This window comes from Microtus pennsylvanicus, chromosome 10 (assembly GCF_037038515.1).
Source record: "Microtus pennsylvanicus isolate mMicPen1 chromosome 10, mMicPen1.hap1, whole genome shotgun sequence".
NCBI classification, from domain to species: domain Eukaryota; kingdom Metazoa; phylum Chordata; class Mammalia; order Rodentia; family Cricetidae; genus Microtus; species Microtus pennsylvanicus.
In genome coordinates, this window is record NC_134588.1 from 85,834,602 (window position 1) to 85,855,860 (window position 21,259).

The 21,259-nt window shown below is 42.4% G+C and overlaps 1 protein-coding gene across 19 annotated transcripts in view; it reads left to right on the forward strand.

Annotated features, from left to right (window-relative positions):
- The window catches only part of Erc2 (ELKS/RAB6-interacting/CAST family member 2), an 885,961-nt gene that overhangs the window by 525,031 nt on the left and 339,671 nt on the right, over positions 1-21,259 (forward strand). For all 19 annotated transcript variants that reach the window (XR_012912096.1, XR_012912099.1, XR_012912100.1 and 16 more), the window contains one exon: positions 16,511-16,671. Coding sequence is in view for 13 of the 19 variants with exons in the window: in XM_075988882.1 (XP_075844997.1) it covers positions 16,511-16,671 (161 nt within the window). In the remaining 6 variants the exon portion in view is untranslated. The remainder of the gene's footprint in view (positions 1-16,510; positions 16,672-21,259) is intronic.

A 21,259-nucleotide genomic window follows, 5' to 3' on the forward strand; every position in this document is an offset into this window, starting at 1 on the left:
TGGTGATCGTTTCTACAGCAGTGGGAAATCTTGCATTTTTTTTTTAAATCAGGTCTGCTAGAGTTGAAAGGCGAAACTTTCTGGACATCAACTTTGTAGCAAAAAGGGGGTAGAATGGAGCTGGCAAGGGAAGAAATGATTTCAGTATAATAAAAACGGGATTGTTCGGCACCGAGATGAGAGTATTTCTACTACTTGGTATTCAGATTAAATGAAGTTTGAAAGTCACATCAGCGAGTATTACGTTTCTTTGAAACTCCGGCTGTGTTTCCCATCAATGGCATTTTTATTTCATTTAGCTCGCATAGCCACGAGTAAAACTATAGACAGGTTCTACGTGTGTGTGTGTGTGTGTGTGTGTGTGTTTATTTTTATCTACAGACACTGCAGCTATTAAAATATGATTTTAGTGTCTGTTACAGGAACCTTAAGAAATGCCGCGATGAGGGCAAGCATCTCGTGCCACCTCTGACTGCTCCCTGCTCCCAGGGCACACTCACACCGGCACTTAATTTGTTATCCTGCATTAGAACATGTCCCCGTCACCTCTGAAACTGTCTCAAAGGCAAGGCCTTTAGAACCTGTGTTCTTTAAACACAAAACAGGATTATGGATTAATCTCAGGCAGGGAAGTCCCAAGTGCTGTGTAACCTAACAAGTCAGACCAGGCCTTTGGCAAGTCCCTTCCTGGACTGTCCTCTGGTCCTGCTGGTGACCTGGTAGAGGAAAGAGTGGATGTGTGTGTGAGCCTAGGCATGACTTCTTGAAAGATCAACATTTGTACACACTGGAGTCACCTTTTATACATAGTGCTACTGACATTAACCAGAGAAGTGGGCCTGACAGGCGGGCCCCAACGCCAGCAGGAGAGTGGCTCGCTGGGCGCGCACAGTTTATCTGAAGGAACTGAGCACAGAGTTAGTTACATGGCCCTAATTGTTGGTAGTCCAAAAGGAACTATTGCTTGGAGAGAGGGGTTTTGAGGTTACCGAGTGTGACCTACCAAATGTGGTATTTGTTTAAATATATGCATCCTTGTTAGGCATTTTAAATATCAAGGCTGTTTCTCAAATTGAACTCTGGATATCATGATTGGCTATAGCTACGTATAACACTGCACATTCCTGAAGAGGGGAGAGGAAGCAGAATGAAGAATACTTTTAAGCAAAGCCATTTATTTGAGAGGCTTTAAAAGAGAGAAACGGTCCCAGCTGAAGCAGCCAGGCCGTTGAGTGAATATTTGGCACTCAGGCAAGGAACCGAACTCTTTCTTAAACTTGTATTGAGACTACTTAATACTGGAGTGATATTTGATGCAGGATTAAGTCTAATCACTTTATATAAAATGAGACTATAATCTTGTATTGATAATCAAAACACTGAATTTACTTTTAATCTGGAGAACCGCTAGGAGAACAAAAATACTTATTTTGAAGATAGAGTACTAAACAACAGAAAGAGCTCTTTAGGAAAAACGTAGATGTTTGTAAACCACAGTGTGGTCTTTAGTAAAGCCAGAGCTGAATGCCTGAGTAGAAACTGCTGTCCAGTAGAACCTTCTTACATGGTCTGTGAAGACCAGGGACTTTCTGTTTCTGCCTAGAGGGACAGAGACTACATCTGTACACATGTGTCATCAGGAAAGACCAGTGTCTGTTCTGAAGCACAAACACTATGCACGCAAGAAGTGTGCAGTGGTTGTTTACAGCCAGGGTGTGAGTATGACCCTTGATATCCACTGGATCTCTCAGTCTGCGCTTCCCCAGGACCAATCACAGCACCTAGCAGGGGTTGGGGGGAGTCAGAGCCGAGGAGAACCAGAATACCTAGTTCTGGGAGTCTAGGATCAAAATTCTGTTCTAATTAGTTCAGACCAGAATGTTAGATGACCAGAAGGCATAGTATCATTCTCTGGGGTCCTGGGAGGATGTTGAGCAGCACATTGGTGGCTACTAAGATGGAAGCTAGGCCAGGTTCCAGTGATGCATTTAAAGGTGTAAAGAAGGCAAGGGTTCAGGACGTGAGAGGCGTGACCTGGCTGCCTTGTGGGTGTGGCATCTCTCATTCTCGTCCCTTTGTTATGGGATGGACTGTCGGGGTGGACCTCTTCATTCCAAGCTTTCTCTGTATGATTTCTCCAGAGTTAACGACTTACGAATATTTTTCCCAGGAGCAGCAATAGCTATGAGAAGAGGGGGCCAAGTCACTGTGGGGGATGTTGCCGGATGTGTTTGGGCAGATTTTCTTCTGAAGGACTAGGGTAGCACGAAGCATCTATAAAACATAAGTAAGGGAGACATTGAAGTGGAAGGTTTCTTTTTGGCTCTTCATGTCTAGGTTTTGCTTTTCTCTCACTGAGGAACTAACCATGCCATGCTCCAATCATTTGGAGGATGGATTAAATTTGATGATAAAGACATGTTATTTTTTCACTTATCTGGAAATGATAAAGAAACTAGTCTCTGCTGGTGGCATTTTATATGTAGTGTTATATTGCCAATTGCTATTATTGCATTTAAAAAGTGTATGCATTTGTGTGTGACAGCTTGTTTTATGAAGACAGGGCACAGCGGGGGCCTTTTGTCACATGATTCAGGACTTCGTGTGTGGATTCAGTAGGTGCGAAGCCACTGATTTCAATCTTGACTTTTACCTTGGTGTATAGTCTGCCTCAAGAATGGAAGGCTTTTACATGGTAACTCTGCACTTAAATCTCCTTTAGGAAAGACTCATCCTCGGTGTGAGGATGCTGTAATTGCCCATCTGTGACTGTGTTTTCTTCAAGCCATCCTTGGTCCCAGCTGTTTTATTATGGATGTAATTCCTGCTATGTGGAATAAACTTTGGAAGATAAACATTTGTTCTTATGTAGTTGCAGATCCATATAGAGTCTTAAGAAATAATAGGGATAGATTTCATGTGTCTTTCAGTCTAGGCCACCCCATAGTCACGCCTTGCATAGCTACAGTGCACATCTACAATTGGAGATCTAGCATTGGACAGTGAGGAACCAGAACTTTCTATCACCTTTGGTTTCCTCCTCCTTGCTGCTTATAACTTCATCTACCAATGATGTTCTGTAAATTTGAGATTTACTTTTAAAAAAATCAATTTGCTCGAGAGCCATCTGAGCAGTGTGTATCGGAACTCCTTCCTTTTGATTGTTCACTAATAAGCCGTTCGTGGATATGTTACAGTTTGAGCAATCTCCAGCTGAAAATGCCAGAGATCTTTCCCAGCTTGCGCATAGTAAGATTAATGCTTACTGTGCTTTGAACGTTTCTTTCTCTTTTGTGGGAATCTATGTCTTGGTTTTCTTTGGTATTTGCTGTCTGTTTGTCCAGTTGCTCCCACACTGTTAAAAAAGACTATTCAGTGAGTTGCTTATGTCAAACATCACTCAGGCATATTTGTGTGAGCCTATTTCTGCATTCTCTATTCTGTTCCGTCAACCACATCTCTGTTCCTATGCAAGTATCACACTGTCTTGTTTGCTAGAGCTACATTGAGGGTAGAGCTATTTCTCTATTTTTCTTTGCCTGGCTTATTTGAGCTTGTCTGGAGCCTGGGCCTTTTCATATGAAGTTGACAGTAAGCTTGTCTATGCCTACAATAAAACTGGCCATGAGTTTGATAGGAATTATGTTAAAACTATGGATCAGTCTGGGAAAAATGACATCTTTACTGTATTTGCTCTTCATATTCCCAGAGATACTACATTTCTGCCTTTAATTGTATTGATCTTCCAGAGTGTTGTGATTTTTTGTGTATAGATCTATATACATTTTACTAAACTTATAATTACCTACTTCATTTTTAATTATAAGTGGCATCTATCTCTACATTTTGTTTTTCACATATTTTTGCTAGTATATGGAAATGCAACTAATTTTTTATGTGTATTGATTCTGTATCTTTGAAATTTTCACTTAATTTCCTTGTCTGAGAAACTTGAAGAGATTACATGGAATTTTCTAGGCAATGTGTCATCTGTATTCAGAGACAACTTTATTTATTTTTTCTTAGATTTTACAATTTTCATTTTTTCTTGCCTTATCACAATGGCTAGAACTTCAAGTATTTGAAGAAGAGAGGCAAGAGACTGTTGATAACTTTGCCTTGTTCTTGGGGAAAAGCCGTTTCTACAAAGTACAGTGATAACTGTAGATTTTCCTCCGAAATTCTCTCTCTTAAAAAAGCTCTCCTCTATTTTTAGATGAGTTGAAACACAATTTTATATCTTTAGAGGGAAGAAAACTAAACAATGAACAATATTTTGGTAGCATGTTCAGTTGTTTTCATATGATGGCTATTGCTTGGGAAATGGTGGTTGTCAGAATTCTAAGATGATCTATGAGAGTTTCTTTTTCTGGTGTGTGTGTGCATCACGTTTGAGACAGGAGAACTGCAACTTGCCTTTAGGTGTATTACATAGCATAGCCGACTTTAAGAAAGAGCATTGCTATTGGTGGCCCTGGCCTTACCATGTAAGTCCTGAAAAGGAATCAAGCACTTTCTGAGTTAGTTGGGCCAATAGATGAGACAAGTCTCGTGTGAGGGAGATTCTCCATTGCCATCTCTGAAGGTTTGAAGGGGACGAATGACAAGGAATGTGGGCAGCCTCTATGAGCTTGGAGTGGCCAGAAAATAGTGACATCATACCTACTTCTGCAAGAAAATGTCTTCTGCCTCATTGCCATGAGCCTAAAAAGGACCCCAGGCTCCTGATGAGAATGCAATGTGCCAATATCTTGAAAGCAAGCTCTAGAGACTGGGTGGCTAGCTTAGGCATACCTTACCAGACTTCTGACTACAGAACTCCGAGTTATTAAGTTTATAGAAGTATCCAGCTAAGACATTTACAACAGAACTGTGATCAAAGAACTTAGTGAAACAAAAATGATTCAAGATCTATCTACTAACATGTTTGTGCATGTGTCTGTATATGCCAGGCATATTCTAGGTGTTTTTTTTTTCAGGTATAGGGGCTCTAGCCAAAATGAGCTGAGCTCATTTTCTGCTCAGGGGCCCTGAGCTTCCTCCTAGATCTCCCAGTTTACTGCCTTCTAACAACTCTCCTGTTGTGTTTGTACTTTGAAGACTCATACTTCAGTGAAGAATAGCCCCATGCAATTCATGGGCAAATCTGCTTTTTCTTGTCTCGAGATATCTATCTGCTTAGTGATCTTCTTCTTTGGGACTATGTGAGGAGTCAATGGATTATGGAACACTCTACTGTTTAAGTCAGGGGCCATAAGTACTTTGTTGAAGATGGCGCCTTCTCTTCCCCCTTCTCAGCATATCTCCTTAGTCATTTATGGATCATGTATTATGTAGAATATACTTTGCCCAATAGGGAGGTTGTAAAAGCATGCATTGCGTCTTGTGTGCTCAAGGAGTAAGGTAATGTCTAGAGAAGCCAGTTTTGTTGCTCAAAGAAGATAGACGTGTTGCCTGAGAACAAGAAGTTGCCAGACTTGGATTCAAGCTTGATTTGGCCAATCTGATTTAACTTTGATAGCATTAATAGGTGTCTCCTCCTAAGCTTGGTCCGCAGGAGACCCATCTCATTCTTCCCCTTTGGAACTTGCCTCAGTACTTCCCTTGTATCTGCCTAAAACCACTACCTGGATTTGTTGACCTGGGAGTGAACAGACCATACTAATATAGGTGGCCAGATGACATGGGCAAATGGTTCAGATTTTCAAGAGCCCGATCATGTAGTTTGAGTGCATCAGGAGCAAAATGGTATCAAAATCAGACAACACTGTATTAACACAAAGCAAAAACACTAAAGCAAGTTATCAATCTAATCATTGAAAGCCCAAGAAGTCTTTAACAGGGGAGAAGGAGGTAAGGTATGATCAAGGCACACGTGCAGGGGAGAGCAGGGTGGAGGTGGAGGTGGCAGGAATTGCTGTTGACAGCTCTGGAGTCCCTAAGCACACGGGCACTCCTTGGCGAACTGTGTTACAATCAGTATAAATCTAAGAGCTGTCAGGACCAGGCACTCTTGCTCGGAAGTATGGCAGCTTTGAGGTCATTTTGGCCAAATTAGTCAGCACCATCACTGCGGCTGGTGAGCCCTGTCCTGCCCTGCAGTTCTGCATCCTCCTCTTCCTCGTCTTTGGAGACTGCAGTCCATCTATAACCCATTTGCCCACAATGGAACAGCTACTCTTTATGCAGACCCTTCTGGATTGAAATGTCTTAAAATGACTTATTTCTTTAGCAGTACCTACTTATAGGAAAAAGTACAAGGAAGAAAATAATACATTACCTAGAATACCTCTGCTAGATACCATCCAACGACAAGAATAGTTTGATGCACTTCCTTCTGTTTTTTCTCCTAAGGATATACATTAAAATCCTCCCACATAGTTGTAATCGCACAGTATTTATTAACCTGATTTTCTCACCCAAGTTTTCCTAACTCACTTTTTTTTTATAGTGAATCATTTGACTTAGTGTCTAATAGCTAATTGAAATCCTAACAGATGGGTGCCTGTGATTTTTTTTTAATACAGATTCTTTGCAATATTATCGTGCATATGAGTACATTGCTTATCTCATTTCTGTGGAAGGCAAACACACCTATGCATTTTGCTATGTCTGTGTAACATGTATATACACACATCACTTTATTGTGATACTTTAAAACAGCATTATGAATGTTTATACCTAGAATAATCTCCTGCGGGAACTTCCATTATCATATCTTTAGAGTAAATTATGTAAGTGGAACAGCTGAACCAAATGGTAATTCTTAAGTTTTACTGCGTGCCACAGAGAATAAAATGGGGGGGGGGAATCCCTTTTTGTGATCAGAGCTATAAGCCTGCTCCAATACTGCTCTTTCCAATTAAGTGAGCACATGGGTGTTTAGATTCAGGTGGGTTAAAATGAAACTGAAAATCCAATTCCTGTGGTATAATGACCCCACGCCTAGTGCTCCGTAGCCATGAGTGGTTGGTGCATGCAGGCTAGACAGGCTGATCCAGGACCAGCACTGTGCAGGGTGTTCTCTCGGATACTGTGCCCTGCTACCTCTCTCCATCCTTCCAGCTTTACATTTGGGATTTTACTCAGTAAGCTTAAAAGATGAACAGTGCACAATTTACAGATGTTTAATTTGGCTTGTTATAGATTAAGCTGAAACCTTCCACCTTGGATTGAGGAAGCATAGGCATCTTTCTGAAAACTCAAAAGGAGAGAAACCCAGTTTTTTGTCTTTCTTATTCGTCTTTCACAGTCCAAACACTAAACGCCAGCGTTTAAACCACCGCCTTTCCTCACAGTCATTGCAGGCTTGCACATGCACACTAGGAACAGGCAGGCGGCTGCAGTAGCTCAGGTGGTCCCCGCAGGACCTGGCAAGTGCCATGGCAGCCATACTTGGCAGATGAGAAGACTGACAAGTGCACAGCCCATGTGTGGTGGGGCTTAGTCTCTTTGGGAGTGCATGCTCCACACCATGCTCTGTGCTGTTCCTAAAGAATGCCAAGCCAAATTAGGACAAATGACAGTGTTCAGAGCAGCAACGCAGAACACAGAAAACCATCCGGCTGCTCAGAGAGCTCCCACAGAAAGTAAACCTAGAAGCCTGTCCCCATAGCTGTCCTTTTAGGGGACATTACAGAACCTGGTACCAGCTAGAGTAGATCATGCCTAGGGCCATTTTGGACTGTACGTATTGTTATTCGAGTACCCTTTGACTTAATGGTACCTTGAGGTCAGATGTATGTGTTTTGTACATTTCTTTTCTACCCGCCGTTTGTCGCAGCATGTGATTTTGTTGATTACCCCCTGAAGAGAAAGGGAAAACAGGACATTTTCACTGAGGTTAATATTGAGGAGCTCGAAGTGGATTTTGTTTGCAGAGGAAAGGGTGCTTAGACGCCTTCATTCAGCCAAGGAGAAGGCAGATTATAAACACACTCTGCAGACAGTCAGGTCCAGGTGGTGGGCAGTCTGGCCATCAGTGTCAACATTTTCCAACAGATGTCCCTCGAATGCAGCAGTGGGGAGGTGGGGGGATGAGCAATAGGCAAGCGCAGGTGTGGGGAATTGGAAGAGCAGGTGAGCAGTAATTCTGGCTCCTAAGGGGTCCTAAGGCTCGCAGCTTTACTGACTGGAAAGTTGCTGCTTCCTAGGAGGAAGGAGTTAAGCCTGTATCATTATACTTTTCTTCCTTCCTTCCTTCCTTCCTTCCTTCCTTCCTTCCTTCCTTCCTTCCTTCCTTCCTAACTTCCTCCCTCCCTTTCTCCTTCCCTTTCACCTTCCTTACTTTTCTTTGCATGTGTGTGTGTTCACGAGGATCACATGTTTGTCTATGTGCAAGATAGAGACAGACCTTGGGTTTTTTCTTCAAGAGCTGTCCACCCTACTTTTGAGTGAAGTCTTTCATTAGAGTCTGTGGCTTTGACGAGGCTGGCTGGACAGTGAGCTCTGGGAAGAGACACGTTTCTACCTCTTCAGTGTGGGGATGGCAAGCATGCACCCCATACCTGGCTTGGAGGTGATGGAGGCTGGGGGTTAGCCTTGGGTCTTTATGATTGCACAGCAAGTGCTTTGCTGACTGAACTATCTCTTAGCCTTCCATTGACCTGTCTTGTCACCCAGTGACTCAACCTACGGTAGGACTGTCAGTGTCCCACTGTTCTCCTGGGATCAGTTCTTAGTCCAGTTTATTGTAACTCGGGTTGTGGGGAATTCCCTTGCTGAGGTGAGGGCACACTGAAACACTAGAAACGGATCCCAGGACATGGGGACAGATGATGGAACACACCATCGACAAGCCAGTCTACTTTGAAAATACAGTATTAAAAATTCCAGATCAGGAGCACAACCTACTTACCGACTTGTCACTGGCATGTGATATGAAGGGGCAGATGGAGGCTTCGTCAAAGCATTTCTCATTAGATCAGGCCAAATGAGCAGTTCCAAAGCTCAGGAGCCTGCCATGCCTTGGAAAGGGACACAGGGCAATGTTCTTGGCAGATAACAGAGAAACTGGCTTTCAAGTCTTCAGTTGCACATGTGTGTGTGCAAGTTTAGGTTGATACATGTTAGCAATTTTATATCTTAAATGGCTTTTAAATTTTATCCTTTTAATGCTCAGTTGTTCAGGTTCAAAGGTCCTTGTTTCTCCAGAACTGTAGAGGACTCTTTAGATAGCTATCCGCTGATGGCTTCATTATTATTGAAGTGTGTGGAGTTGGGAATTATTCAAGTGAGACTGGATTATCTTAATACTTAATCATTTTATAGTATGTAACACAGAAAGACCAATAAAGTAAGAAATAACTGATAATTGTTTGTTGTTTAGGGTTTGGGACTTTGTTTTAGCATTAGTGAAGCCAGTCTGGGGAGATAGTTCAGCTGATAAAGTGTGTTTAATGCAAGCATGAGGACCTGCCTTTGAATTCCCAGTGGGGGGGGGGTGTGCCCCAGGCCTGGTGGCATATAGTTTTGTAGTTTAATCCTAGTGCTGGGGAGTCAAAGGCAGGATTCTTGAACCTCACCAACCAGTCTAGCCAAATTGGCAAGAGATCAGGTCAGTGAAAGATCCTGCCTCAAAGGACAGGGTGGAGAGCACTCAGCACTGGCCTTAGGGCCGGAAGAAAGAAGACTGGGAGGCTCTGCTGCTCTGGTCCTTTGTATCCCTTAGGACTTCCCTTCCATAGTCTTCTTAAAGTCACAACTGGAATTAAGTTCCTTTCTTTGATTTTGCCAACCCAGACCTGCTGAGGATGAGCTTGTAGCTGGTATTCAGCTGAGTGGAGCATGCAGAGTACAGAACAGGCCTAAGAACCACTGGGCTCTACTCTGTCGCAGAACCGAGGACATTTTTCTTAGGTTACTGTGGAACTCTGGGATCTTGGCTCTTGCCAGGGTATCAGTGAGCCCTGGCTTTCATTTTTTCAGGAGCCATACCTGAGCATCTTGTCTTCACAGTGAAGGAAAGGTCCCAGGCAAACAGAGGCTAAGATTTTGAAGGGCAGGAAGTATCAAGGTTGGCCGTAAGGCTTCATTCATTCATTCTTGCACAAAATGGGTCAGAGTGAGCATTTCAGAATTGTCTTTGTCTTCCCGTTCTTCCCGTTGTGCTGGGTTTCTTAGACATGAACACGGGGGCAGTGATGGGTGCTGATCTCTCAGTGATTATAGCCTAGCTATAGCCGCCAAACCTGTCATACAGAATCAGTGCAGACTGTGAAAACTGAACACTTCTGGCCTCAGGAGAGGAAGGCTGGGTAGTAAATGCCCCATTGGGTGAGACAGAGAGAGCTTGGTGTGCTTTATCTTCTCAGGTTTGACTTCTGTCAATCCTGGATGACAGCTCTGTCTTCCCACTTGATAAGGAAGAATTTGCAAGTTTAAAGAGAGGTTGCTAACATCCAGGGTTCCCAGGCTTGTCCACACTTTGAAATCCCCTGGATCTTTAAGAAAGTATAGATGCCTGGCTTCTTCTCCTCCATGTGTGGTCAAAGCGTTAAAGTTGTTCTCACTTCATAAGTGATTTTAATATGTAGCAAACTAAAGCATGTGTGTCTGTGTGTGTGTATGTGTGTGTGTGTGTAGCAACAACTAAAGAAATTGAGGTCACAAATTTGAAAGAATTCAGGGGTAGGGTTTTACATGGTTGGAGGAAAGATTTAAAAGGGATTAAAATGATATAGTTATATTTTAATTTCAAAAATAAAATGTTAGAGAAAGCCTAAAGAAAAAAATTACATAAGGTCCCAAGGATCCTATAGACGCAGACAACACTTGATCCAGGCCTCCTTGCAGAGTTCCAGGTTTTGATCACTGAAAGGTCATGAATGGCATAAAGGGGGAAATGTGTCAATGGAACACTGGAAGGTGGGCATCTTTGGGGTTAGAAAGGAGGGAAGGCAAGTTTAGAAATACATGTTCATGTGCCTGTGTGCTTGAAGGTAGGTGGCAGCAAGAATGAAATCATTGAATTCAGTAACAAGCAAACATAAGACGGGTCAAACATTCCCTAGGTGCTAGTTAATAAAAGTCATCACTTTTACAATGTAAGTTCTAGCTATCTTTGTTGTCAACTGGATTTGATTTAGAATCATCCTTCACTGAGTGTGGTAGGTGCCATCTCATAGGCTGAAGCCATGGGCAGAATTGAAAAGGAGAAAGTGAGCTACACCTCCACCTCCCCCTGCCTCCGGACACTTGAGTGTGAACAAGCCTCACACTCCTGTTGGCGCAGCCACAAGTTTTATCTGCTGCTATATCCTCAAAATTGAACTAAAATAAATGCTTCCTCCCTTAAGTTGCTTCTTCAGGGGTACTGGTAACAGCAAGGAGAAAACTGACGTAACTAATTCTCACAGTGCTTTTTGAGCCGAGCTTTTATAAGTCCCATTTCATTGGTGAGGACCTTGAGGCCCAGAAATTTTGTAATCCAGAGCTATCCAGTTGTAAGTGACAGCATCTCACTTTTGAGTCGTGTCTACTAAGCACCTTGCCAAGCTGCCTGTTGTGTGAAGAATGTACCAGAAGCCCCACTTGCCTGTCCTTGCACTGAAAACTTCACGAACATCACTTCATGTCAGATTGTCCTGACTTGCTAAGGAATTACCACCACTCTCAGTGAAGAAATGCAGTTGCTTTCCCAAGGTTTGATAACTAGTACATGTTGAGGCAGGAATTACTAATATAGACTAATTTAACTCAATTTATACTTTTAGCTATTCTTAGTGTTTTAAAACCTCATTTTTTTTTTACATTTCAAGTCAAATTTTAAGTGAAATACTATGAATAAGACAAACAAATGTAGACTCTAACTCCCTTTGTGTTGGGGATGATGGAACGAGACCAATGCTGATCCACTCCTCCCATTCTGCTAAATTATCAGCACCTAGGGGAGCCCTTGATATCTGGTACACGTAGTCTGAAGCACACTGCTATGGCTAACCATATCCTTCTAGATATGGGATGTAGGCCAGTGACGTTTTTGACAGATGTTGATAATGTGTAGTTCCTCGGCAATCAGAAGGTTATAATTCTTGTGGAGCCTCTTTGAATCCCAGACTGATGGAGGCCAGTTCCAAGACACACAGTCCAAACCGCTGAAAGTGACAGTGGGAAGGGAAGCCCCACCTTGACTCAGACCTGTAGAAAACACTTGGAAATCTGCAGCATAAACACTAGCAACTGCTTTCCTTCCCCAACCCCATTTCCTCTTAAATCTCTTATTCTTTCTTTAAAGCAAACAAAACCTCCCTCTAGTCCTAGCTTGAAAGATGTCTTCCTTTTTATTCCCTAACATCTTTTTCCTGGTCTTTACTTTTGTCTGTTCTTCACTACCTGTAGGTGGAAGCTACTCGTTCGTTCCCGGCCACCCAGACCCGAAATAAGCACACAGAAACTGTATTAATTAAAACACTGCTTGGCCTATTAGCTTATGCATATTTCTAGCTAGCTCTTATATCTTAAATTAACCCATTTCTACTAATCTGTGTATCGCCACATGGTTATGGCCTACCAGTAAGTTTCCATCCGGCATCCAGCGTCTGTCTCCTGTGGCAGCTACATGGTTTCTCTCACTCCACCTTCTTTCTCCTCTTCTATCTGCTTAGTATTCCCACCTTGCCCTATTCTGTACTGCAATAGGTACAAAACAGCTTCTTTATTAACCAACGGTATTTACAGCATACAGAGTGGAATCCCACATCAGCTACCTCTTTCTAATTATGTTTTAGAAAGTTGATCAGACTTGAGAAATAGGTTCTATTGCAAGGGAAGCTGACAATGAAACCAGGTCCTCACTGAGGGCAAGGCTAGACAGAGGCCCAGAGCAGAGGCATATACATACATACACACATGTACATACATACATATGTACATACATGCATGTACATGCAGACATACAATGTATGCATGTATGTATCATTACTGTAAGCCCTGTCATACATGTGAAAGGGGAGGGGACCTAAGTTAGTGGGATTAAAAGTAAGGTAATACTAGGGTGGACTGATGGCTCGAAAATGCGTTTCCAAAAATAGAACTGTTGGACTTGGTTACAAGTGGGGTGTTAGAGAAAGGAGAGGAAGAGGCCCTTGTGATTTTGAGGTTTTACACACACGATTGGGAAATGGTTAAGTGCTGGGCCCATATGGTCGGTTGCTAGGGAGAGGCAAGCTGGCACTTGGAAGAGGTACTGTACTGATTCAGTTCAGACAGGTGTTGTACAGACAAAGAGCTGATTTAAAGTGCTGTGAGAACATCCATATGGAAGTGACCACAGATGGTAAATATGGATGAGAGAAGCCGAGTGGGCAGGCGGAGCTAAGGGTCGAAGAGACTTCTGATGAGCACTGAGAGACGGGAATCTCAGTCCACCCCTCAGTGTCTGTGCCAGAGATGGAAAACTCTATGCTCGGATTCCTGGGGCAGAGAGCTGAGGCTAAGGATGATGAGAAATTTGCAAAAGAAATACAAAAATCAGCTCATAAGTCACTTAGAATGGGTGACTTATAACCAACAGAAACTTGTTTTTCACTATTTTGGAGGCTGGGGTACTCCAGACCATAGCACCAGAATGGTCTAGTTCAGGAGAGGATTGACTTCCATGTGCCGTTGTGCTGAATTCTATCCATGCTCTTACATGGCAGAAGAAGAAGCTAGTTCCCTGGCTCTTGTTTTACCAAAGGTTAATCATGAATTAGGATTCTTCCCTCATGACCTAATCCTTCCCCCAAAACCTAATGCCATGTCCTTGAGATTCAGGATTTTAGCATGAGTTCTGGGGTAGGGCATAAACCTCAGATCCTAACACTAAGGAAATTATAATATTTAGGAAAATGGAGAGAGGCTACAGCACTGTTAATTTGTGAAAAATATTTCTAAAGTATTTAATATTCTAAAATATTTAATAACAAAAGAAAGTACACATGATGCATTAATCATTTATAAAATTTTATTTCCATATGTACATATTTGTATATAAAAAATCTCTGATGTGTGTGTATAAGTACAGGTAGAATATTACAACAAACTGTTATGATATTTATTTCTAGGAGATGGGATTTGGGGGGTATCTTAACTAAATATAACATTATTAATTATAAAAGAAAAGAAAACTTAAGTTTTCATATCTGTAACTTTCAGATTTTGTGGAGAACTAGAATACTGAAACCTGGCCTAATGACCCCTGCCCCAGGGGAAATACCTCTTGCTCCTCCGTGTTCACGAGCTCTAAAACGTTAAACCGAGTATAACCATGGCGGTGCTTGGAAACGTGCCCTGAGAGAGTGATTGTTTGCAGGTGGCTGCGGGAACTGTGGCTTAGGGGCCAGTGCCACAGCAGGCAGCTCTTTCTGTCTAGGAACTCACAAACTGGGGTAGGGTTGGCAGAACCTGAAGAAGCATTTGGAAACCCTTCTGGCAACATGTTGGGAACACCAGTCTCACCTGATCCTAGGACTGCCGGATTTGGGAAGAGATGGTATCTCCACCATGCCAACACCTCTCAGGTGTCCAGGCTCTTCGTGTAGAATTGCTGATATAACAAACTGATACTGCCAACCAGAACTGGTTAAAAGTTGTTTGGTTGGAATATTGTGAAGCTAGCTGCCATCTACCACAAGCCGGATGGTGGCAGGAGAGCTAACAGCTTATAAACCTAGCTGAGTTTGATATTTCTGCATCTACGGATTCAGACAGCTCAGCTCCAACTAATAAGGGAAAATAATAATTCCTGGAATAAATAGTGTATTTGAAGTAAAGAACATTTGTGACAGAAGATGGGGTCTAGAGGACATAGGTTGTCCCATGTGGAGAGTCAGGCACATTCCCCGAGTTGGTCTTTAGAATGACATCTGTTATATCTCTATTTTTAATTAAACATGCGTGTGTGTTTGTGTGCATCCACGTATATACACATGAGTACAGGTCGGACAGAGGCCATGTAGGGTTGCATCTCCTGGGGCTGGAGTTTTAAGCAGTTGTGAACTGCCTGAAGTGGGGTGCTAGAAACTGAACTGGGGTCCTCGCCAAGAGCAGTTAGTTCATGTTCTTAACCACTGAGCCATCCTTTTTGCCTGTGGCATCTTTTTGAAATACTGCTATGTAATAATAAGTCTATAAAGGAATTAGACTCCTTTCGATATGCTACTTTTCAGAAGGGCTTCTAGTTACTTAATGGTCTTTATGAGAAAATAAAAAACTTAATTGATTTTTAACTTTGATGCATCTGTAGAGTAATACTAGTTACAGTTAAACATATATGATTCTGTGAGTTTTGTAAGTTATCTTTTATATTCTGTGCTTTTAAATTTTTTTAGTTTAGCTTTGATTTACAAGCTCATGAAGCCTCCTCTTTCTATCAGGGCAAAATGGAAGGTCTTCTGAACCTTAAAAGCATGTAATTTACCTTGGACATGAACTTCAGTGCTTATTCTGAATGAAGTCCATGTAAAACTGCAGGAATTATGTAGCAAGTCTTTATGAATTGGGACCTTACATGTCATTGACACATTGTGAAGGATTTTCTGTTGACTTTAGTGATGGATGATTCCATTGCTGCCAAGTTCAGCTGGAAGGAGAGTCTTAGAAATCCACACATCAACTCTGGAATCTAGAAACTTCCTAGACCATGATTTTTGAATCAGCAGGGTGGATGCAGCCTGCGCCTGCACAGGGAATGACGTTTTACCAGCTTGCTTCATGGAAGTATCTGGAACATGACCATAAACACCTGCCCTCCTTGTTGTGTGTTGGCTTTAAAAGCCCCCGATGGTTTGGAGGAGGGTAAGACCTTGTCTCATAGATCCTTGGTCCAATTTTTGGGAGACCTGGCTGAAAATCCTAGATATTTGATAGTCTGGCTTATTTCTACAGTGTATTAGCACCCTATAAAAGTTACATGTCATTTAGTTCAAGTTTAGAACCCTCTCAAGCTTCAGGGGCAAACCAAATTGAACCTTTTGTGGCTGGAATTCTGTTTACCTTTGGCCAAAGCCTGCTTCCTGATTGTATGTCAGGGAAGCGAGGTGAGCAAGGCTCCTGAGGCTCTGTGGACGTCAATTACTTCTAACCAAACAAAGTTTTGATAGGTTAAAACATGAATGAATCTGAAACACTTGATTAACTTTCTGTCAAAGCACTGTGGGGCTTCCATACAAAAGTGTATAGTTCCAGCCAAAGTGTGTTTGAGTCTTACATTCCTCTAGCTGGAAGAAGTACCTGAGATTAACCATAGGTTGGAATTTGGGTCAAGCAACCCCCTTCTGATAGATACGTTAAACAGTTTCTATAAAGATCATTGGCCAGTCCAATTAAATAGATCTTGAGGAGTTGGGGAGACTTCCTGAGTTTGAAAGCATCGTTTTCCATCAGTGACAGACGCCAAATGAGCCCCATTTGTGTGGAGTTGTAGATGGCCATTGTCTCTCTGTGTTTTTTGTCAGAGCACAGGGTCACGAGATATCCCTTGAGTATGACCCAAGGAGAGCTTACATATGCACCTCCCTGTGCTTTTCAGATAGAGGAGCTGATGAACGCATTGGAGAAGACAAGACAGGAGCTGGATGCCACCAAAGCGCGCCTTGCCTCGACCCAGCAGTCTCTGGCCGAAAAGGAAGCACACCTGGCCAACCTCCGCCTAGAGAGGAGGAAACAGCTAGAGGAGATCCTGGAGATGAAGTGAGTCACCATCTTTGCTCCTCTGGTCTTTGTTGCCTCCCTTTGAGGGTAGGGAAAGAGGGAGGGCTGGACATGTGGAGAAGGAGCTCAGAGAAAATTAGTAACTTTTGAGGTGTTGCTTGTTTTTTCAATTACAGCTTTGGTGTCTCATTGTGCACACTTTTTCAATATCCATTACTTTAAACATGTATAGCCAGCTTCTGAATATGTATGTCTGTGTTTTATGGATGGCACTGGCATTCACAGATCTGTTTGTCACCAAGGTTTGAGGTGGCAGAGAGACTGAGGCCTTGTTCAGCCCAGCAGTAGTCTGAGTGCTGCCTGCAGTCAGCGGGAACGTCCCTGAGGAACTAGGACTCCTCACTCCTGTTTAGTGCCTGGCTAGCACTGACTTTCAGTGCCAAGGACACAGGACTCCAATTTAGCAGATTGATAAAAGACAGGTTGGACTCTTCCAACAGGCACACCGTGGTTCAGGTGGAGGGACAGGTAAGTAGCAGGAGACTGTATTGCTTTCATTGCTCCTGTGAATACAGTGGGGCTGGTTGCTGGGAAGCAGTTTTTCCTGTGGCCCCATAACTCACCCACCTATATATATCCAGCTCCTGTTTCGCTTTCCCAATGAAAGATCACCATGGAGGACGATTGGAAGGAGAATTATTAAATGATTTGAATAATAGTTGCAATGTATTTGTTCCTAAAGAACTAGTCAAGAAATTACACTTCTATAAATGGTTAAATGAAACAATCATAAGATATAATTTAAATCCTACTTCCTCCCACAATTGTGGCATCTTAAGCCAGTAACACAGACTTTGAAATTGGTGGCTAGGTATGGAAGAGTGACCTCATGGTGACCCAGCAAGTCTTACACATGGTTAACATTAAACCGAGAAAGCTTAGATCATGGAAAATATGGAATGAAATATTTTTGAAGGGTTTAATAATGAGAAGAAAACTTTTATGTCTCTTCAAGTACCTCAGTTTCTCCAAGACCAAAGAACAAGTAAGTTTTTTTCACATATAAACTCATATAAAATAGTATTTTGTCTAATAAAAGATGATATAATAAAAACAGATATTATTATACACCATTTAGAAGCCAAGGAACTGAGACTCCGAGAGATTCAAATAATTTGCTTACAGCCACCTGGCCAGGATTAGCGCAAAGCCTGCCATTTCAGCCTCCCTTTCTGCTCCCTCCTTCTCCCGTGGAGCTTTGTGCGCATGGTACCAGGTCTGGAACGTCTGTCTGCCTGAGTTGCTGCAGAAATCCTGCTGCCATTCCCAGAGCTGGGCATGTGGCAGGTGCTCACTGACTGTTGGACAAACGAGTAGATGAGATGGTGAAGCTACACACGTGTGTCAAACACACCCCACTTCTGTCCCCTTTGTGTGCTGTTGCGTGTGCAGGCGGCCTCATTGTTCTCCATGGCTCCCCATATTATACAACATGCTGTTATAAGAGCCCCTTCATTCTTGTTTATAAAAAGAGTGTGTACTTGCATAATTTTGAGAAAAGGAGCAATAATGGACTATTCTGGATTAGGAATGATCAGATCTTGGGTACAATCCTAGTACTTCCACCAGGTGACTGTGGAAGGGAACTACCCTTAACCTTGTTGGCTTCCCCCACCCCGAGATTCCTCCTCTACAGTGTGAGCAGAGAGCTTGACACCCAGAAAATGATATGTGTCTATAAAGCCTTGTCGACCAGTGGACACAATGTCATATGTCTAAGGTGCTTTTTGAGGAGTACCATTTATCTAAAATTGGATTTATTTTTCTAAAACATACAAGCCATTTCCATGTGTATGTTTTCCTACTTAATTTCATGATTTCAGATAGCACCTAGCTAAGGCCTCTTTGGAGAACTGCCACACTATTTCTGAAGTGTTTAATCTGCTGCCACTGCAGAATAAATACAGAATTCTTCTGTTAATTCTGTTGGCCAAAGAAACAAAGTCCTGCTTCATTAAACCCAATGTGAACCCAGTTCATTATTTAACTCACCCAGCAGACCAGCTTCTGGATGCCTCACTTGGGACTAAGGAGACAGGTATGGAACAAGCATCTGAACTAACCGATACATCGCTACGTGGTACTGACTGAGCCCTGTGTAAGCTGCTGAAACAATCAGATGTGCACTACTATGTCCGGTGCTTACTAATCAAGCTGTAGTAAAGCTTGGATATTCATTCAGCTGGAACTCATCTTTAAGCAGATCTGCTAACCCCTGGTAGGAAGAGAATCACCATGCCATACCAGAGGGAAGATGGGTGGGGCCCCGAGTCAAGACAAAGGCATTATTTTCTCGTGACATGATTGTCAAAGTTTTCTCTTCATTAACATGGAGGGAGTAATGCCTGCCCGGCCCGCTTTATAGAAGTGTGTTAAGGTCAGGGTAGAAATGAAGTACTGGACTGAGATTCATGTAAAATAGCATGTGTGAAAGTACTTTGAAATCTAACGTGGGCTTTTAAGACTGAGAGGTGTGTCTGTTAAATTCATCGCAAAAATCAAGTGGTATGAAGTTTTAGAAGTGGAAGCCAGCTGGATGCATGCTCCCAACTGGTCTAAGGAGACTCCTGTATGTGTAATTGCCGATGAAGGATTCCCCAGGCCGTGGGAAGCATCATTCTTGTTAGAGACCATGACTTCATAAGGTAGCAGGCCATGTTCTGTGGCAGTGCAGGAGCTCATGTGTCCTCACAATGAGTTGGAATGTTTTCCCACGCACTCTGCCCACTTGTCTTGTTTTCGTTGTTATTGTTAAGTTTTCCTTACCCAAAATTGACCCGAGCAACATCAGCCATAGAAGAGATAACCTTTTATGTATTTGCTATATGATATTTGAATATAATATTGCTCATTTGAGAGAGAGAGAGGGAGAGAGAGAGGATACACAGAGAAGCAACACGAAACATCTATCATCCGTGGCTTTATAATACAGTCACTGAGAACAGTTTGCTTGTTCTATTACCTCAAGAGTCTCTGGTCCTACTTTAGTAGCCACTTACTTTTGGCTGTTTCAGGTTTTGTTGAAGTGTGTATGTATGTGTGATGTGTGTGGATCCCCTGAGTTGTGAGCCTGCTGACCTGAGTGTTGATAAATGAACTCTGGAAGAGTACGAAGGAAGCCCTCTTAAGGGCCGAGTCATCTCTTCAGTTCCCAGGTATTTCATTTTTAAGTGGAGCGTGTGTGTGGTGTGATGTCATCTTGAGACCCGTGTCACACTGACTTGTGTTTTCTCCTGCCATTGTTCTTCAGCGGGCAGAGAGTGTTCTTTTGATTTAGATCTAGATCAGGATTAGAAGGAGAAAGTGCCTGGTTCTTCTGGCTGGAAGTTAACCACATGCTGTAACTTTGCACTTGGGTTTCCTTTGAAAACTTCATATGGGGAACCAATAAGCATTTGTGGAACCAAAGTTTTAAAAAAAAAATCATAGTTTCTCACTGATCCTCTAGAGCAAGGTAGGTGCTAACCTAGTAGAAATAGAAAAATCCCCCTTACCTTGTCAAGCTTACACTTTTAGTAAAAGGAGTGACAGAAATGAATGAATAAAGTGTTTTATTATGTAACCTTTAGAGAGGTTTGACACATCACTTAGAAAGCCATTTCCAAATGGAAGGGCGTTTCAGGTCGGGATACAGAGAGAGAAGAAACAATGTTACATGCCTTCCCACTTTCCTCACCAGTGCAGGAAGTGAAGACAAGTTCATTAGGAGGGAGATCCCCTGAATTTACATGAAGAAATCGTGTTCTTTCCCCAACACTCTCTTAGTTTGACTCTTATTGGTGTGTACCCAAACTGCTGGCCATCGTTCTGATAGCTGTGTATTTCCGTCTAAGAAGACAGTGTTTACCTTTCCTTCTGTGTGAGACTATTGCTCTACTTTATAAATATCCAAAAGCTTTTGCTAAGACATTTTATGATGTTTAATTCTTGTTACATTTGCTCCTACTTAAGAAAGACTTTTATTAAAAGACTATTAAGAACTTTCTAAGTTTGGCTTTAAGCACCGCGCAATTACCTTACATTCCAGTAACCAAGCTCGGTCATTTAATTTCTGGCAGGTGAATTTGATATCTGTAGCTAAAAGGAATGAGGACCGTGAGACCCTGACCTGCTTGTGCATTTTCTCAGACAGGCTGGCCTGTCGTAGTAATTTCCCAGGCAGACAGGCAGCTGATACTTTTCATTTATTATAAAATGCTAAGTCACTTCAAGTGCTTTAATAACTACTTGCCAGTCCCATAATTTGAGGTATGTCTTTTAGATTCTTGCTGGCGATTTCCCATACCTGTGTAAAAGTTTTATGTAAACCTCAGCGTTTTAACTCATCTGATGATTTTTGTGGAGTCCATCCTCATTTCCTGGGTTTGGTTAGATTTCAGACATCTCCTCCAGATAGTTTTCAAGCCTTTGTATACAGTGAGTTGTTTTAGTGCATTCCCGTGGCCTACGGCACCCTCTCAAGCTACGACATCATCTTGTTGGCCCCTTTGATCTGGGATCCTTTCCGAGAGAGCCACTCATTAGGTAAGTGCCCTTCAAAGCAGAGGCAACCTACAGAATATGATAA